Below are 13,027 nucleotides of genomic sequence, written 5' to 3'. Positions count from 1 at the left end.
ATGAGAATCCAAAGGTCTTTTAAAGCATGAGACTCTTGGAGTTCCTGGCTCATCATCTGTCGCCGTGGCTTGATCACCTGCTAGCGAGAACAAGGTCGTCGTCACTCCTCATTGATACTTTCGAGTTTTTGTTCACTGGTATGCTTTTGTCTTGCATGCAAATACGTTCTGGGGTTTCTTGACTAAACCCGGGCATCTTGTCGTGGTGTCGCGCATTACGCGAAACCGATGCTACAGTTGTTAGCCCACTACGCATATTGTGTCGATCGTTTCGAAAAGTTGATTTTTCACTCGCAAGATTGCATTTTTATACGTTCAGCAGCTCTTTTGTTGGTTAAAAATGCCGCCTTTGTGTTGTGTGTACTTGTTAAAGTGACTATACATGGGGATCCTTGAATCTGTGCCATCAAAACTGAGCAAAGAACAGTTTTTCGAGCGCAAGGAATGGCGATCAACATCAAGTATTGTTTTGTTTTTTTTTCCACTGCTCAAGTATGATTAGTGCAGAACTGGTGATTGATTTGCCAAGGGTTGTCTACCGAGTCGACAGTTTCTTATCTTGTTTTCCCTTCATATTCTAGGCTGAGGTTGGCCATAAAGCTGCGAGTGCTTGTGTGAGTGAAGGTTGCCAATGTCTATGGCTCCGAAAGCTACGAATCAGAACAGGAATAGAAACACGCGTGTTAATAGCTGCAAGCGAATATGTGATCTACCTGATGGTCTGCTTAAAAGCATCTTAGGTATGCTTCCAATGAAAGATGCCGTGAAAACAAGCGTGTTGTCGAGAAGGTGGGAATATTTGTGGACTTCCCACTGTGATCTAATCTTTGATCAGTGTGAATGCCGTGATGGGATGCTTTTCCTGAATTTCTTGGAAAGAGCATTACTATTGCGTGACCGCTCCTTTATAAGAGTTTTCTCTCTCAGATGTGCCTTAGACAACAATGATGCATCTCGCATTGATGCATGCCTTGATGCTGCGGTAAGGTGCAACGTTCAGGATCTCAAGTTAGAACTCTATTCACACATAGAGCCGCCGGCTCTACCTTCCTCTCTATTTAGGTGTGAAATGCTGACACAACTTGATCTATGCTTTCCGGATACTCTCAGAGTTCCTTCTTCAGTTCGTTTTTCGAGTCTAAAGCTCTTAACTCTCGAGTATGTCAAGTTTGTGGACGATGTTTCCACGGAAAGGATGCTCTCAGGCGCTGCTCTTGAGCGGTTGTTTCTTAATAAATGTGACTGGGCAGATCTCCAAGTTTTGAATGTGTCTGCTCCCAAGCTTCGGAGCTTGCGTGTAACTGAAGCGCGATGTGATGGGGATCGTAGTGGCAATGGTAATTGCAAAATAGTGATCCATGGACCCGGTCTCAAGTACTTCTACTGCTCGGGTGGGCTCCTCTATGACTACACCATATCTGGCTCATCCATGCCGGTTGAGGCTATGGTCGAAGTGGATTATGTGGATTATGTGCCCTATGCACGGTCTGATCCAGTCGACCGTTGGCATAGGCCTTTAAAAGGCCTTCTAAATGTAAAGTTTCTGACACTAAGGGGCCTTAGTTTCCGGGTATGACTCTTTGTTCTCTTCATTACTTGCTTATGATATGTCCCATTAGGCGTCATTTCAGTTGTTATATATGTCTAATGCTTCAAGAAGTTCAGGGTTGTTCCTTCTGTTGTTGTTCACTGTTCTTTCCTTTGCTCTTAAAAGATCGACAGTCCACTCCATGATGCCCTCCCGGTGTTCCGTAATCTTATAACGTTGAAACTATCCATTGGAGTCATGTGCTTGTCTTCGCCAACACTGGCAGCGATCCTTAGAAGATCTCCCCGTTTGGAGAATCTTGAATTTACTAAGGTGATTTCCTAATGTAGCTCCTTCATAGACTACTGCTATCAAGAATAGTTTCCCTGCAAACTCGAAAGCTTATTGATCTGATTCTTTTATTCAGGGATTGCGTGTGGACCATAGATTGGTGGATGGGATACTGGACCCTCCCCCTCCTTGCTTCTCGTCGTCACTCAAGAGAATCACTGTAGGTGCATTTTTTGGCACGGAGGCAGAGATGTTAGCTTTAAGGATTTTGCTTAGGACCGCTAAAGTTCTAGAGGAAATTATCCTAAGTCGTCCTGGAGATCATTTGGGTTTTGATGAGTACTTGATCAGAGACTTGGCGGAGCTAGTGCGCCAAAACACCACAGACTAAATTTAGTTCGCCGTGTCCCCAACCAAGGCAGGTTGGTGAAGGATAATTTTTGTTATTTGAACCTTTCGGGTGTCTACAGCTGCGGTCGTAATGTTTCTTTGACTTCTCGCTGTGTATAGTTTTTTTTGATCAGGCTCATCATTGTTTATTATAGTGTACGATCTCATTTATCAAATACAGACATCCTGACAATGTTCATGCTTGTTGGCGGGGATGTAAACGGGAGAAGAATTGCGATGGAGGTTGTCGGGCATTTCTGCGTTCTCTTGCACTTATTTGATGTATCAAGTAAATTTAACACCATCTTTACATGCATCGGGGGACATGCTCGCATTAATGCGTGGATTGCAAACTTCCCACCAACATAATCAGCTTCGAGTAAAATAAAATCCTGAACAGCAAAAGTTTCAGCAACAGCATTACAAATTGATAATCACCACAAAGCACTCGCACAGTATGACCATAGTTCATCACCAATTGATCAGACAATCATGGAGAATTTGATTTCAACAGCTCCACCAGTTCATTCACTGCATTGAAGATTGCCATGGTTTCGGTCACCGGCGAAAAAAGAGAGTACCGAAACATAAGTCGACTGAAGCTAAGCATGTCAGAGAATCTAGCATTCGATTTACCTGGAGAATGAATGCTTTGAGGAATTTGACTCGACTTCACTTTCCTTAGGAGATGCGAGATATGGATACGAATTTTAGAAGGCTTCATTGGCTTTGACCTTTCTGAAGAGAAAGAGAGAGAGAGAGAGAAGGGGTCGACTCAGTTCATTGAGAAAAATCAATCTTTTTTCAGCCAATTCTCTCTCATATGCATCGCGGGTCGTGATGCATCTCCAATGAATGCCTGGATCGTTGCATCGATTAGATGCAATGTTCAGGAACTCAAGCTATCGCTTTGGGGGATAGGATGGCCCTTTGCATCACCTTGCAGCATTTTTAGTTGTGAAACGCTAGCAGAATTTACTCTCCGCTTGTCAACGAGTTCTCTCAAGATCCCTTCATTAGATTCTTTCACGAGTCTACAGGTCTTAACACTCGAGCACATCGATTTTGTGGGTGATGGTTAAATTGAAAAGGCTGTTTTTAGCACCTGCCCTTGAAAAATTATGTCTCAAAGTGTTCCTAAAACTTTCTGCAACAAAGCCCTTGAGCTTGTCTATGCACGACTGCTCCGTACATAGTACAGGCAATTGTCTAGTACTTAGAAATGCAGCAGATCTGAAGTCCCTCATCCTCTGTGGCGAGCTCTTATGTGACTATAACCTATTTGGCTTAGACTCGCATGTTGAGCCAACCATAATCCCGTGCCGTCTGGGTAGTACTGTACCTCATTGCTTGAGATGTTGGCAATGCCCGAAAGTAAGCTTCTGGCCTTAAGAATCTAGCTTAGGACAGCTAAAGTTCTTAAACAAACGTCTATACATTTTGACGGCGACTTGATGAAACGCTTGGTACACCCAGGAGTTCAGAACCCTGGAGATCAAATTGCTTGGAGCGGGCGCTTGTAAAGTTAAGTTGCAAAGCTTCGAACCATGCCTTGCAAAGACAAGTGCATGCATCGACGGCACGGCACTAAGAGGGTCATCCAGGAAATGAACACCGGAATCGCCATAGATTGCTTGTGCTGATTGCATCCTCTGCTTCTGTCATCTGTTCAAGTTCATCTCCCTCTCACCAGCCACAGTCAAGCAAAGCTTAAGCTAAGATGGCTTGAGACAACGCCCTGGAGATCAACCGCAAGAGACAGGATGCTCAAGAGAACAAAGAACAGAATACGAGACATCACAAACAAATTTTCTGCTAATTGTTTTTCAAAGATTTTTGACTGGTTTAGTGGATCATCCTCAATCTATGAAGTAAAATTCGAGTTTTTCGCGGGCATTACTGGCCCGGAACTTTATAAGGTCAATACCATTAAAAATCACAAATTGATATTTTTGCAACACAATTACCTCAAGCTAATTTTCGTCTAGAAAATAATCTCAAATTGGTATTCTGCAACACTTCTAGCCAAAATTAATTTTCGTCTTAAAAAAATATCCAATCTGATACCCTAATCAAAGTGTACCTTCCGTCAGCATTTCAAAAGATACATAGATGTCAATGCACGTGGCAGATTACTGCGAAATGTATCTAGCGTGAAAAATAATAGATCTAACGTAGAAAATCCATATGTGTTGACACGTATACATTTTATTGAAGGGTTTGAGTTAGAAATATCAATTTGAGACTTTTCTAGAGGTAAATTAATTAGTTTGGAGTACATGTGTCATAGATTTCACGAGACTGAAATTAATCTGAAATAAGGCTCCGATTGTTTCGCAGAAAATGAATGATTTCGAAAATATATTCCTAAAAATGATCATTTGTACCGCTTACAAAAATGAATGAACCAAGAAAATTTTCATCGCCCATGAAAATGCCTAGACATAAATTGTTGTCAGCAATGGAAATATCTCGAGAAAAGTGTCAGAAAAGTCCTAAACCTTTTGCATTGGTACAAATTTAGTTCTAAACCTTTTTTTGGTGCCAATTCAGTCCTAAACATTTTGTCTTTATGTCAATTTAGTCCTTTCGGCTAATTTTGGCATGATTTTGCTGATGTGGACGTCGGTCGGCCTACATGGCACCGCCGGCAATGACGTGGATAACTTTTAATAATATTTTCATATTTATCGAATTTTTTTATTTATTTTTTATTTTTTTCTTTTTTTTCCTTTCCCTTTCTCCTTCCTCCAGCCGGTTGCCGATCCGGCGACCGGTTGGAGGCCAGGGCCGGCAAGGTTCGCCTCGCTAGCCACTGGCGAGGGCGACCCTCGCCGTCGCGGTCTCGCACTGGGCTGGGCAAGGCTCACCCTCGCCGGATCTGGCGAGGGTCAAGCCTCGTCGGCCATGCGGGAGGCTCAACCTCGCTAGATCCGGTGAGGTTGCGCCTCGCCCAGCCCAGCTCGAGGCCGCCCTCACGGCCATCCGGCGAGGGCTCGAGCCTTGCGCTGGGTTGGACGAGGCTTGCCCTCATTGGATCATGGGTGAGGCTCGACCTCACCAAATTCGGTGAGATCATGCCCCACCCAGCCGTTGGCGAGGCTCACCTTCGCCATCGCTGGCGAGGGCGAGCCTCGCCATTGGCCGGTGAGGCTCGTCAGCCCTGGCCTCCAGCCAATCGCCGGACCGGCGACCAGCTGGAGGAAGAAGAAAGGAAAAAAAAAAAAGAAAAAAAGAATTTTTTAAAAATAAATAAATAAAAATATTCAAAAATTATTAAAATATTATTAAAAGTTGTCCACGTTATCGCCGGCAGTGCCACGTAGGCCGACTGGTATCCACATCAGCAAATTCCGGCCAAAATTAGCCGAAAGGGCTGAATTGATACCAAAAAAAGGTTTAAGACTGAATTAACATCAATGAAAAAAGTTTAGGGTTTAGGACTTTGCTGACACTTTTCCCGAAAATATCTCTTATTGGCTAATTATTTCAAGGGACATGATTGATTATTTTTAGGTTCCGGACTATTCATTTTTCATGAAACAAACAGAACGTAATCGTGCATTAATGGTATCAACCTAATTTTATGGGGCTAATTCCAAAAAAAAAAAGCATCAATTTTACCTTGAGTGATAGTTCTGGCTCGAATTTTTTTGTTGTCTCAATAAAAAGCACTAACTTTTACTCGAATCCCAAATTTGATCCCGTGATGTGAAATTTTCAAATTATTAGTGATTTTTTACAAGATAAAAAAAAATTCTGGCCAAAATTGTCACTCAAAATAAAGATAATCCTTTTTCGTGGAATTGGGCGTAATTTTACGATACCGGGCCTAGCTTGCCCCGGCCACGCCTTACCATTTCCGGCTTTCATGACTACTACACAGTTCCCTCCCTGTTCCTTCTCTCTGGGACTCCCCAGCCCATCACGCTCGGTGCTGCAGTGGCACACGAATGCCATGGCTCGAGCGTAGAAAACGCAAAGGTAATCTTCACTGTTCGCTGACAACTTCGAGCTCTGCTCTCTACCCCGCTTTCCTTGCTCCCTTGCCGCCTTCGGTCCGTGAGACCAGCGAGTTGTTTTCTCTGGGGTTGCCATTTTCTTGCGCTAGTCAGTCTTCTGTCGAGCGAAACCCATCAGGGGCTTCATTGTTAATGCTGTGGTTAATCTGTTGTTTCTGTAATTTAAGGAAGAGGGTGGCAGTTTTAGCCGGTTGTGAGGGTGCGTCACGTGAAGTTGCTGCTGTTTTTAGCCAAATCTGTCTTGTTCCAATGCTGCATTTTGATGGGGTTCACATTCATGGGTCACAGTAATTTTGCCATGGTTTTGTCTCTGAATCCGTTCTTGTTCTGTTTCATCAATCGTTGAAGCGCACTTGCTAAAGTTTGAGGAAAAGTTCGTTTATTCTCTGTTGTGCTGACTGTTGTGTAAGATATTTGGTGATTTATTTGCCAAGACTTGTCCTCTGAGGCATCGGTTCGTTCCCTCCTTTTAGATTAGTCTTCCGAGTGGAAAGGTTTATGGAAGCCATGGATGCAACTTCTCTGGCTGGGGAAGCTAAATGTCAAAAGAGGAATAAGAACACGGATGTTAGTAGCTGCAGGAAATTGTGTGATCTACCCTGTTGAATATATGTCTCGAGTTTAAGCCCAAAGCGAAAATCTGAATATTCCGAATTAATATTTTGCGGACATCCGAAATTGAGTAAAAAGGACAGAAAAGAAGAATCCAAGCCAAGTTTCGGAAATTAGCTTTCCGAATATGCGTCTGAGTCTTGGGCGTGGAACAGGAAAGTCCAACTTGGACTCTGCTGGGAATATACGGAAATCAATTTCCGTGTGGACTTCTGGGTTTGCTGATTGGTCAGAGACAAGAAAGAAATAAAAGGATAAGAATTATCCTTCCTTGATGAAGTCGGAAAAGAAGAAGGGGCTCACATTTATATGCATATAAATATTCGGATAGAGGAGCCCTGATGAACGATTGTTGATAAAAAGCAGAGTGGTTTTCGTGAAGCCTGGGTCCAGAGCAAGAGCGAAGACTTCTTGAAGCGCCGCCGCTTGCGAGTGCTTGGCAGTTGATTTCGTTCGTGAATTACATCCAAGAAGAATTAGTGTTTAAGCGTAAATCTTGTGATAAGATTTGTGTATAATTCGTTTACGAGATTGAGAGATTATTTCGTGAGGAATTGTGGGGCTAAACACTGTGTGAGTTATTGGGTGTAATTGGGGCTTGGGAAACACTGAGAGTGTTTGAGTGACTCGAGTGTGGTTGTAATCTCCGTTGTATCGCCTGATCTATAGTGGAATTCCGTGCTGCTCTCCCCGTGGACGTAGGTCACTACGACCGAACCACGTAAATCTGTTGTCCGATTTATTTTCTTATTCTGTCAATTTTATTGTTCGATCGCTTGGCTTCCGCAACAATTGGTATCAGAGCTAGATTTGGCTGAGTTGAAGCGAATCGATGGCGATAGAAGAAGGAAAAGTGAGAATCGACAGATTTGATGGGAAAGATTTTGATTTCTGGAAGATGCAGATTGAGGATAATCTATATCAGATGAAATTGCACTTGCCCTTGTCTGGAGAGAAGCCAGAGACGATGAAGCAAGCTGATTGGAAATTGCTAGATAGACGAGCTTTGGGTGTTATTCGGCTGACGTTGGCACGTAACGTCGCGTTTAACATCGTGAAAGAGAGAACCACTGCGGGTTTGATGAAAGCCCTGTCGGACATGTACGAGAAGCCCTCTGCAATCAACAAGTTCTATTTGATGCGACGTCTGTTTAATTTGAAGATGAGCGAAGGTGCATCAGTTGCTGATCATATTAATGAATTCAATGTGATCGTTAGTCAATTGAGTTCAGTTGATATTGACTTTGAAGATGAGGTACGTGCTTTGATTCTATTATCTTCATTGCCTGATAGTTGGAATACTACTGTTACTGCTGTTAGTAATTCCTCTGGGTCAACAAGTTTGACGTTTGATGGTGTTCGAGATTTAATTCTAAGTGAGGACATCCGTAGAAGAGAATCTGGCGAACATGTATCTGCTGCTTTAGTAGGTGAAAATAGAGGAAGAACTGGTACACGTGTTAGCAGAAGTAGTATGAACTCGAATAGACGAAGTCAGTCTAGGACTGGTGGTATTGTCTGTTGGAGTTGTGGCAAGAGGGGGCATCTTAGAAGGGATTGCCTTAAGCTGAAAAACAAGAAGGGTAAGGGAATTAGAGTTGAGTCTGCGGATGATGTTGCAGCTATAGCAGACAGTAATTCGGATAATGCTGATTTTGTCTTGTCTGTCACTGATAATTCATCGTTTGATGGATGGATTATGGATTCTGGTTGTTCTTTTCATGCTACACCAAACAGAAACTGGTTTACTACTTATCAGTGCACGGATAGTAGTAAAGTGCAGTTGGGAAACAATTCTGAATGCGATGTTATTGGTGTTGGTGATGTTAGAATTAGAATGCATGATGGTATTGTGTGGACATTGACTGGAGTAAGGCATGTTCCAGAGTTGAAGAAAAATATGATTTCCTTGAGTGCCCTAGATTCAGTTGGGTGTCGATATTCTTCAGAATGTGGAGTTCTGAAAGTTGTTCGAGGTGCCTTGGTGATAATGAAAGGAATCAAGCATAGTAGCCTGTATGAGCTTCAAGGTGAGACAGTGACGGAATTCGCTGCGGAGACGTCGGATACATCGGTTCGAGAGTCTGAATTGTGGCATATGCGTTTGGGGCACATTAGCGAGAGAAGCCTGAAGGCTCTAAGTGAAAGAAATTTGCTATGTGGTTATGTGGCTAACGAACTGAATATATGCAGGTGCTGTGATTTAGATCAACGGCGGAAAGTGCAGTTCAGTACGATTGTTAAGGAAACCACGGAAATTGCAGAATTGATTCACTTAGATGTTCGCAGGTTGTCGCGATTTCCTTCGAGGAAAAGTGCCAGATTTATGCTAACAGTTGTTGATGACTACTCGAGGAAGACTTGGGTGTTTGTGTTAAGGCACATGTTTAATGCTGTTGTTAGGATCATGCAGTTGAGAGCTTTGATCGAAAAGGAGACTGGTAAAACGATCAAGCAGGTGCAGACTGACAGTAGTATGGAGTTTTGCTCAGAGCTGTTAAACAAATTCTACATGAAGGAAGGCATAGTGAAACACCGCACTAGTGCCAATGAGCCACAACATGTTGCGGAGTTGATGAGCAGAACATTACTAGAGACGGCCCATAAAATGCTCTCTAGTGCTGGTATGGCTAGGAGATTCCTGGCGGATGCGCTTAGTACAGCGAGCTACTTGAAGAATAGATCCCCATCGACTGCGATTGAATGTCGGACTCCCGAAGAAGTGTGGTCAGGTAACGTTGCTGATTATTCTATTCTTAGAATATTTGGTTGTCCATGTTATGTTCGAGTTAGTGATGGTAAGCTCGATGGAAGGACAAGAAAGTGCATGTTCCTAGGTTATGCACAAGGTGAGCGGGGCTATAAGTTGTGGTGCCCGGAATTAAATTCACCTATTATCAGCAGAGAAGTTACATTTGACGAGTCTTCAGTACTTCTGGCTAGGAGTGTTAGTAGCAGTGTTTATACGGATCTGGACGGTGTTCAGCTTGAGGTGGAGTTGCAACCAGAAACTCCCGAGGTAGCGGGTGCTAGCGAAGTAATCGACACGGATGGTGCTTTTAGCGAGGTGGAGCCTATTGAGCCAACAGTTGCTGTAACTGCTGATATTGATAAGGTGCGTATTCGATCTTCGAACAGATATGGATGCAATGATGGTTTTGCTTTATCTGTGATTGAGGAGATTGTGTCGGAAAATCCTTGTGGAGCGGTTAAAGGTGCATGTGGAGTTGGTATTCTGATGAAGTCCACGGCTATGGCGAAGTTCAAGCGAGGCTTGGACTTGAAAGACATCTGTGGCGGTTGAGCCCATTGGGGCTGTGGGAGAGTAGTAGCGGAATTCGGATTTCTATCAAAGCGATTGTGACTTGGCTCAAACGTCGAGCCAAGATGAAGATTGTTGAATATATGTCTCGAGTTTAAGCCCAAAGCGAAAATCTGAATATTCCGAATTAATATTTTGCGGACATCCGAAATTGAGTAAAAAGGACAGAAAAGAAGAATCCAAGCCAAGTTTCGGAAATTAGCTTTCCGAATATGCGTCTGAGTCTTGGGCGTGGAACAGAAAGTCCAACTTGGACTCTGTTGGGGAATATACGGAAATCAATTTCCGTGTGGACTTCTGGGTTTGCTGATTGGTCGAGACAAGAAAGAAATAAAAGGATAAGAATTATCCTTCCTTGATGAAGTCGGAAAAGAAGAAGGGGCTCACATTTATATGCATATAAATATTCGGATAGAGGAGCCCTGATGAACGATTGTTGATAAAAAGCAGAGTGGTTTTCGTGAAGCCTGGGTCCAGAGCAAGAGCGAAGACTTCTTGAAGCGCCGCTGCTTGCGAGTGCTTGGCAGTTGATTTCGTTCGTGAATTACATCCAAGAAGAATTAGTGTTTAAGCGTAAATTTTGTGATAAGATTTGTGTATAATTCGTTTACGAGATTGAGAGATTATTTCGTGAGGAATTGTGGGGCTAAACACTGTGTGAGTTATTGGGTGTAATTGGGGCTTGGGAAACACTGAGAGTGTTTGAGTGACTCGAGTGTGGTTGTAATCTCCGTTGTATCGCCTGATCTATAGTGGAATTCCGTGCTGCTCTCCCCGTGGACGTAAGTCACTACGACCGAATCACGTAAATCTGGTGTCCGATTTATTTTCTTTTTCTGTCAATTTTATTGTTCGATCGCTTGGCTTCCGCAACATACCCGATGCTCTGCTTCTGCGCATCTTAGATTTGCTTCCTATGAAAGATGCTGTGAGAACGAGCGTGTTGGCGAGACAATGGGAGTACTTGTGGACTTCCACCCGTAATCTTCTCTTGGACGAAATTGAATTCCCTAACCGGACACTCTTCATGAATTTCGTGGATAGAGCACTTGTGTGTCGGGACTGCTCCTCTTTGAATGCTTTCACTCTCTCGTGCAGCAAGCAATCTGATGCGCCCCGCATCAATGTGTGGATTGCTGCCACGGTCAGGCGCAACGTGCTGGAGCTCGACCTACAACTATATGATATTGAACAGCCATACGTGTTACCTTGCTGCCTATTTAGGTGCAAGACACTGACAAAATTCGATCTAGAAATGCTAAATAATCTCAGAATTCCTTCTTTATTTTGTTTTAGGAGTATAAAGGTCTTAAGACTTGAGCAAGTCAATTTTGTGGACAATGATTATACTGGAGAGATGTTTTCATTCCCTGCCCTACAGGAGTTGCGTCTCACAAGGTGCAGCTGGACGGCTCTCAAAGTTCTTAAAATTTCCTCTCCTAATCTCTCGAGCTTGAATATAGGTGTATGTGATGAGTATGATGGACGAAATGGCCAAGTACTGATCAATGGAGCCAGTCTCACGCGCTTCTACTATTGTGGCGAGCTCTTCTGTGACTATAACATATCTGGCTTTGACTTGCTAGTTGAGGCTTACATTAATGTGGATATGGGCAGTCATCCAACAGTATACCAAATACACCGTGGATATAAGCTCTTAAGGAAACTTTCTAATGTCAAAAAGCTGACCTTACTGGGTGAAGTTGTCAAGTTATACTATTTTCCCGCACCCTCCATGATATTCATTTGATATGCTGGATTTACCTCTTATGCATGTTCATTCCTTTTAAAACTCAGTGTTCATTTTCTCTAGTGTGGTTCACTGCTTTTTTAATTTGTTAGTAAGATTTGGATGAGCACAATGAGCTCCATAACACTCTACCAGTTTTTCATAACCTTACCAAGTTGGCTGTCGGGGATGGAGATGGGAGCCTAGAGTGTACCCAACTTGGAGTGATACTTAGAAGATCTCCTTTTTTGAGGAGTCTTGAATTTGAAGAGGTGATTTATTACTGTACCTTTTCCGGTGTACTGCAATTGCATACTTCTGGTGGGGGCAATAGCTAACTGATCTGATATTGCGATACAGAGACTGGATGTGTTTTTTCAAACATTTGACGGAATATTGGACCCTACGCCTCCTTGTTTCTTATCATCGCTCAAGAAAATCACCCTTCGCTTTTTTTATGCAACTGATGCGGAGATCTCAGCTATTAGGGTCTTGCTTAGGACAGCTAAAGCTCTGAAAGAATTAGTTATTTACTGTGACGAGAGTTCTGAAGATCTTGTTGGAGACTTGAGGCAATGCTTGGTGGAGATATCGAATTTGACTGGTTCATGCTGCACGATACATCTAACTATTAAATACTGTAGGATGTCAAGTGCTGGGATCTGAATACATCGAGACTTTCTCATTGTATGTAAGCTCTTTTGATTAGCCCCTTTGGTTCGTATTGTGTGGCATGACCTCTTTTATGCCATAACATTGTGGTCCGTGCTCATGCTAAATCTTATATTCTCATTGGTGGTAGTTTCTTTACTCTGACAATCCTACAGAAGCAATCTTTATTGCCTGGCTGCCTGCATGTAGATATGTCAAAATTTCGGGGGATAATTACACTCTGGACAAAAAAGGTTAATGCATTGTGCCTTAAACTGTACCTAGCATTTTGAAGGAGACCTGATAGAGCACTTGTGGAAGCTACCCAAGGGATTAAAGTGCTGCAAAGTGCACCTGATTGTTTGAGCATTTCATGGTGTCTATTTTCAGAATGTCTTCTCCTGATCAAGACTTATTGATCGTTATGTTTTTCGTTTTCTTTGGTTATATATATGTGAACATTATATACATATTACCCACCC

General features: G+C 42.9%; 2 protein-coding genes across 2 annotated transcripts; both read left to right on the top strand.

Annotated features, from left to right (window-relative positions):
- The first annotated feature begins 976 nt into the window (after positions 1-976).
- On the top strand, positions 977-2,457 carry LOC115688111 (F-box/LRR-repeat protein At3g58980-like). Its single transcript, XM_030613853.1, has 3 exons — positions 977-1,570; positions 1,715-1,861; positions 1,956-2,457. Exons 1-3 carry the CDS (start codon positions 1,070-1,072, stop codon positions 2,208-2,210), a joined length of 903 nt encoding a protein of 300 aa, XP_030469713.1. The 5' UTR covers positions 977-1,069; the 3' UTR covers positions 2,211-2,457.
- Positions 2,458-11,081: 8,624 nt separating this feature from the next.
- LOC115688073 (F-box/LRR-repeat protein At3g59190-like) lies at positions 11,082-12,232 on the top strand. Its single transcript, XM_030613806.2, has 2 exons — positions 11,082-11,862; positions 12,012-12,232. Exons 1-2 carry the CDS (start codon positions 11,082-11,084, stop codon positions 12,230-12,232), a joined length of 1,002 nt encoding a protein of 333 aa, XP_030469666.2.
- Positions 12,233-13,027: the final 795 nt, after the last annotated feature.

Source organism: Syzygium oleosum, unplaced genomic scaffold (genome assembly GCF_021117445.2).
Source record: "Syzygium oleosum isolate NSW1041296 unplaced genomic scaffold, Sole_v2.1 Sole_v2.11, whole genome shotgun sequence".
Lineage (NCBI taxonomy): Eukaryota > Viridiplantae > Streptophyta > Magnoliopsida > Myrtales > Myrtaceae > Syzygium > Syzygium oleosum.
This window is presented reverse-complemented; position numbering and strand designations above follow the sequence as displayed.

What these genes read in the sequence shown, in the direction of transcription:
- LOC115688111 (XM_030613853.1), top strand. Translation starts at nt 1,070, where the DNA reads ATGCTGACACAACTTGATCTATGCTTTCCGGATACTCTCAGAGTTCCT. An exon ending in TAAGGGGCCTTAGTTTCCGG is followed by an intron (nt 1,571 to 1,714) that starts GTATGACTCTTT and finishes TGCTCTTAAAAG; the next exon opens with ATCGACAGTCCACTCCATGA. An exon ending in AGAATCTTGAATTTACTAAG is followed by an intron (nt 1,862 to 1,955) that starts GTGATTTCCTAA and finishes TCTTTTATTCAG; the next exon opens with GGATTGCGTGTGGACCATAG.
- LOC115688073 (XM_030613806.2), top strand. Translation starts at nt 11,082, where the DNA reads ATGAAAGATGCTGTGAGAACGAGCGTGTTGGCGAGACAATGGGAGTAC. An exon ending in CAAAAAGCTGACCTTACTGG is followed by an intron (nt 11,863 to 12,011) that starts GTGAAGTTGTCA and finishes TTTGTTAGTAAG; the next exon opens with ATTTGGATGAGCACAATGAG.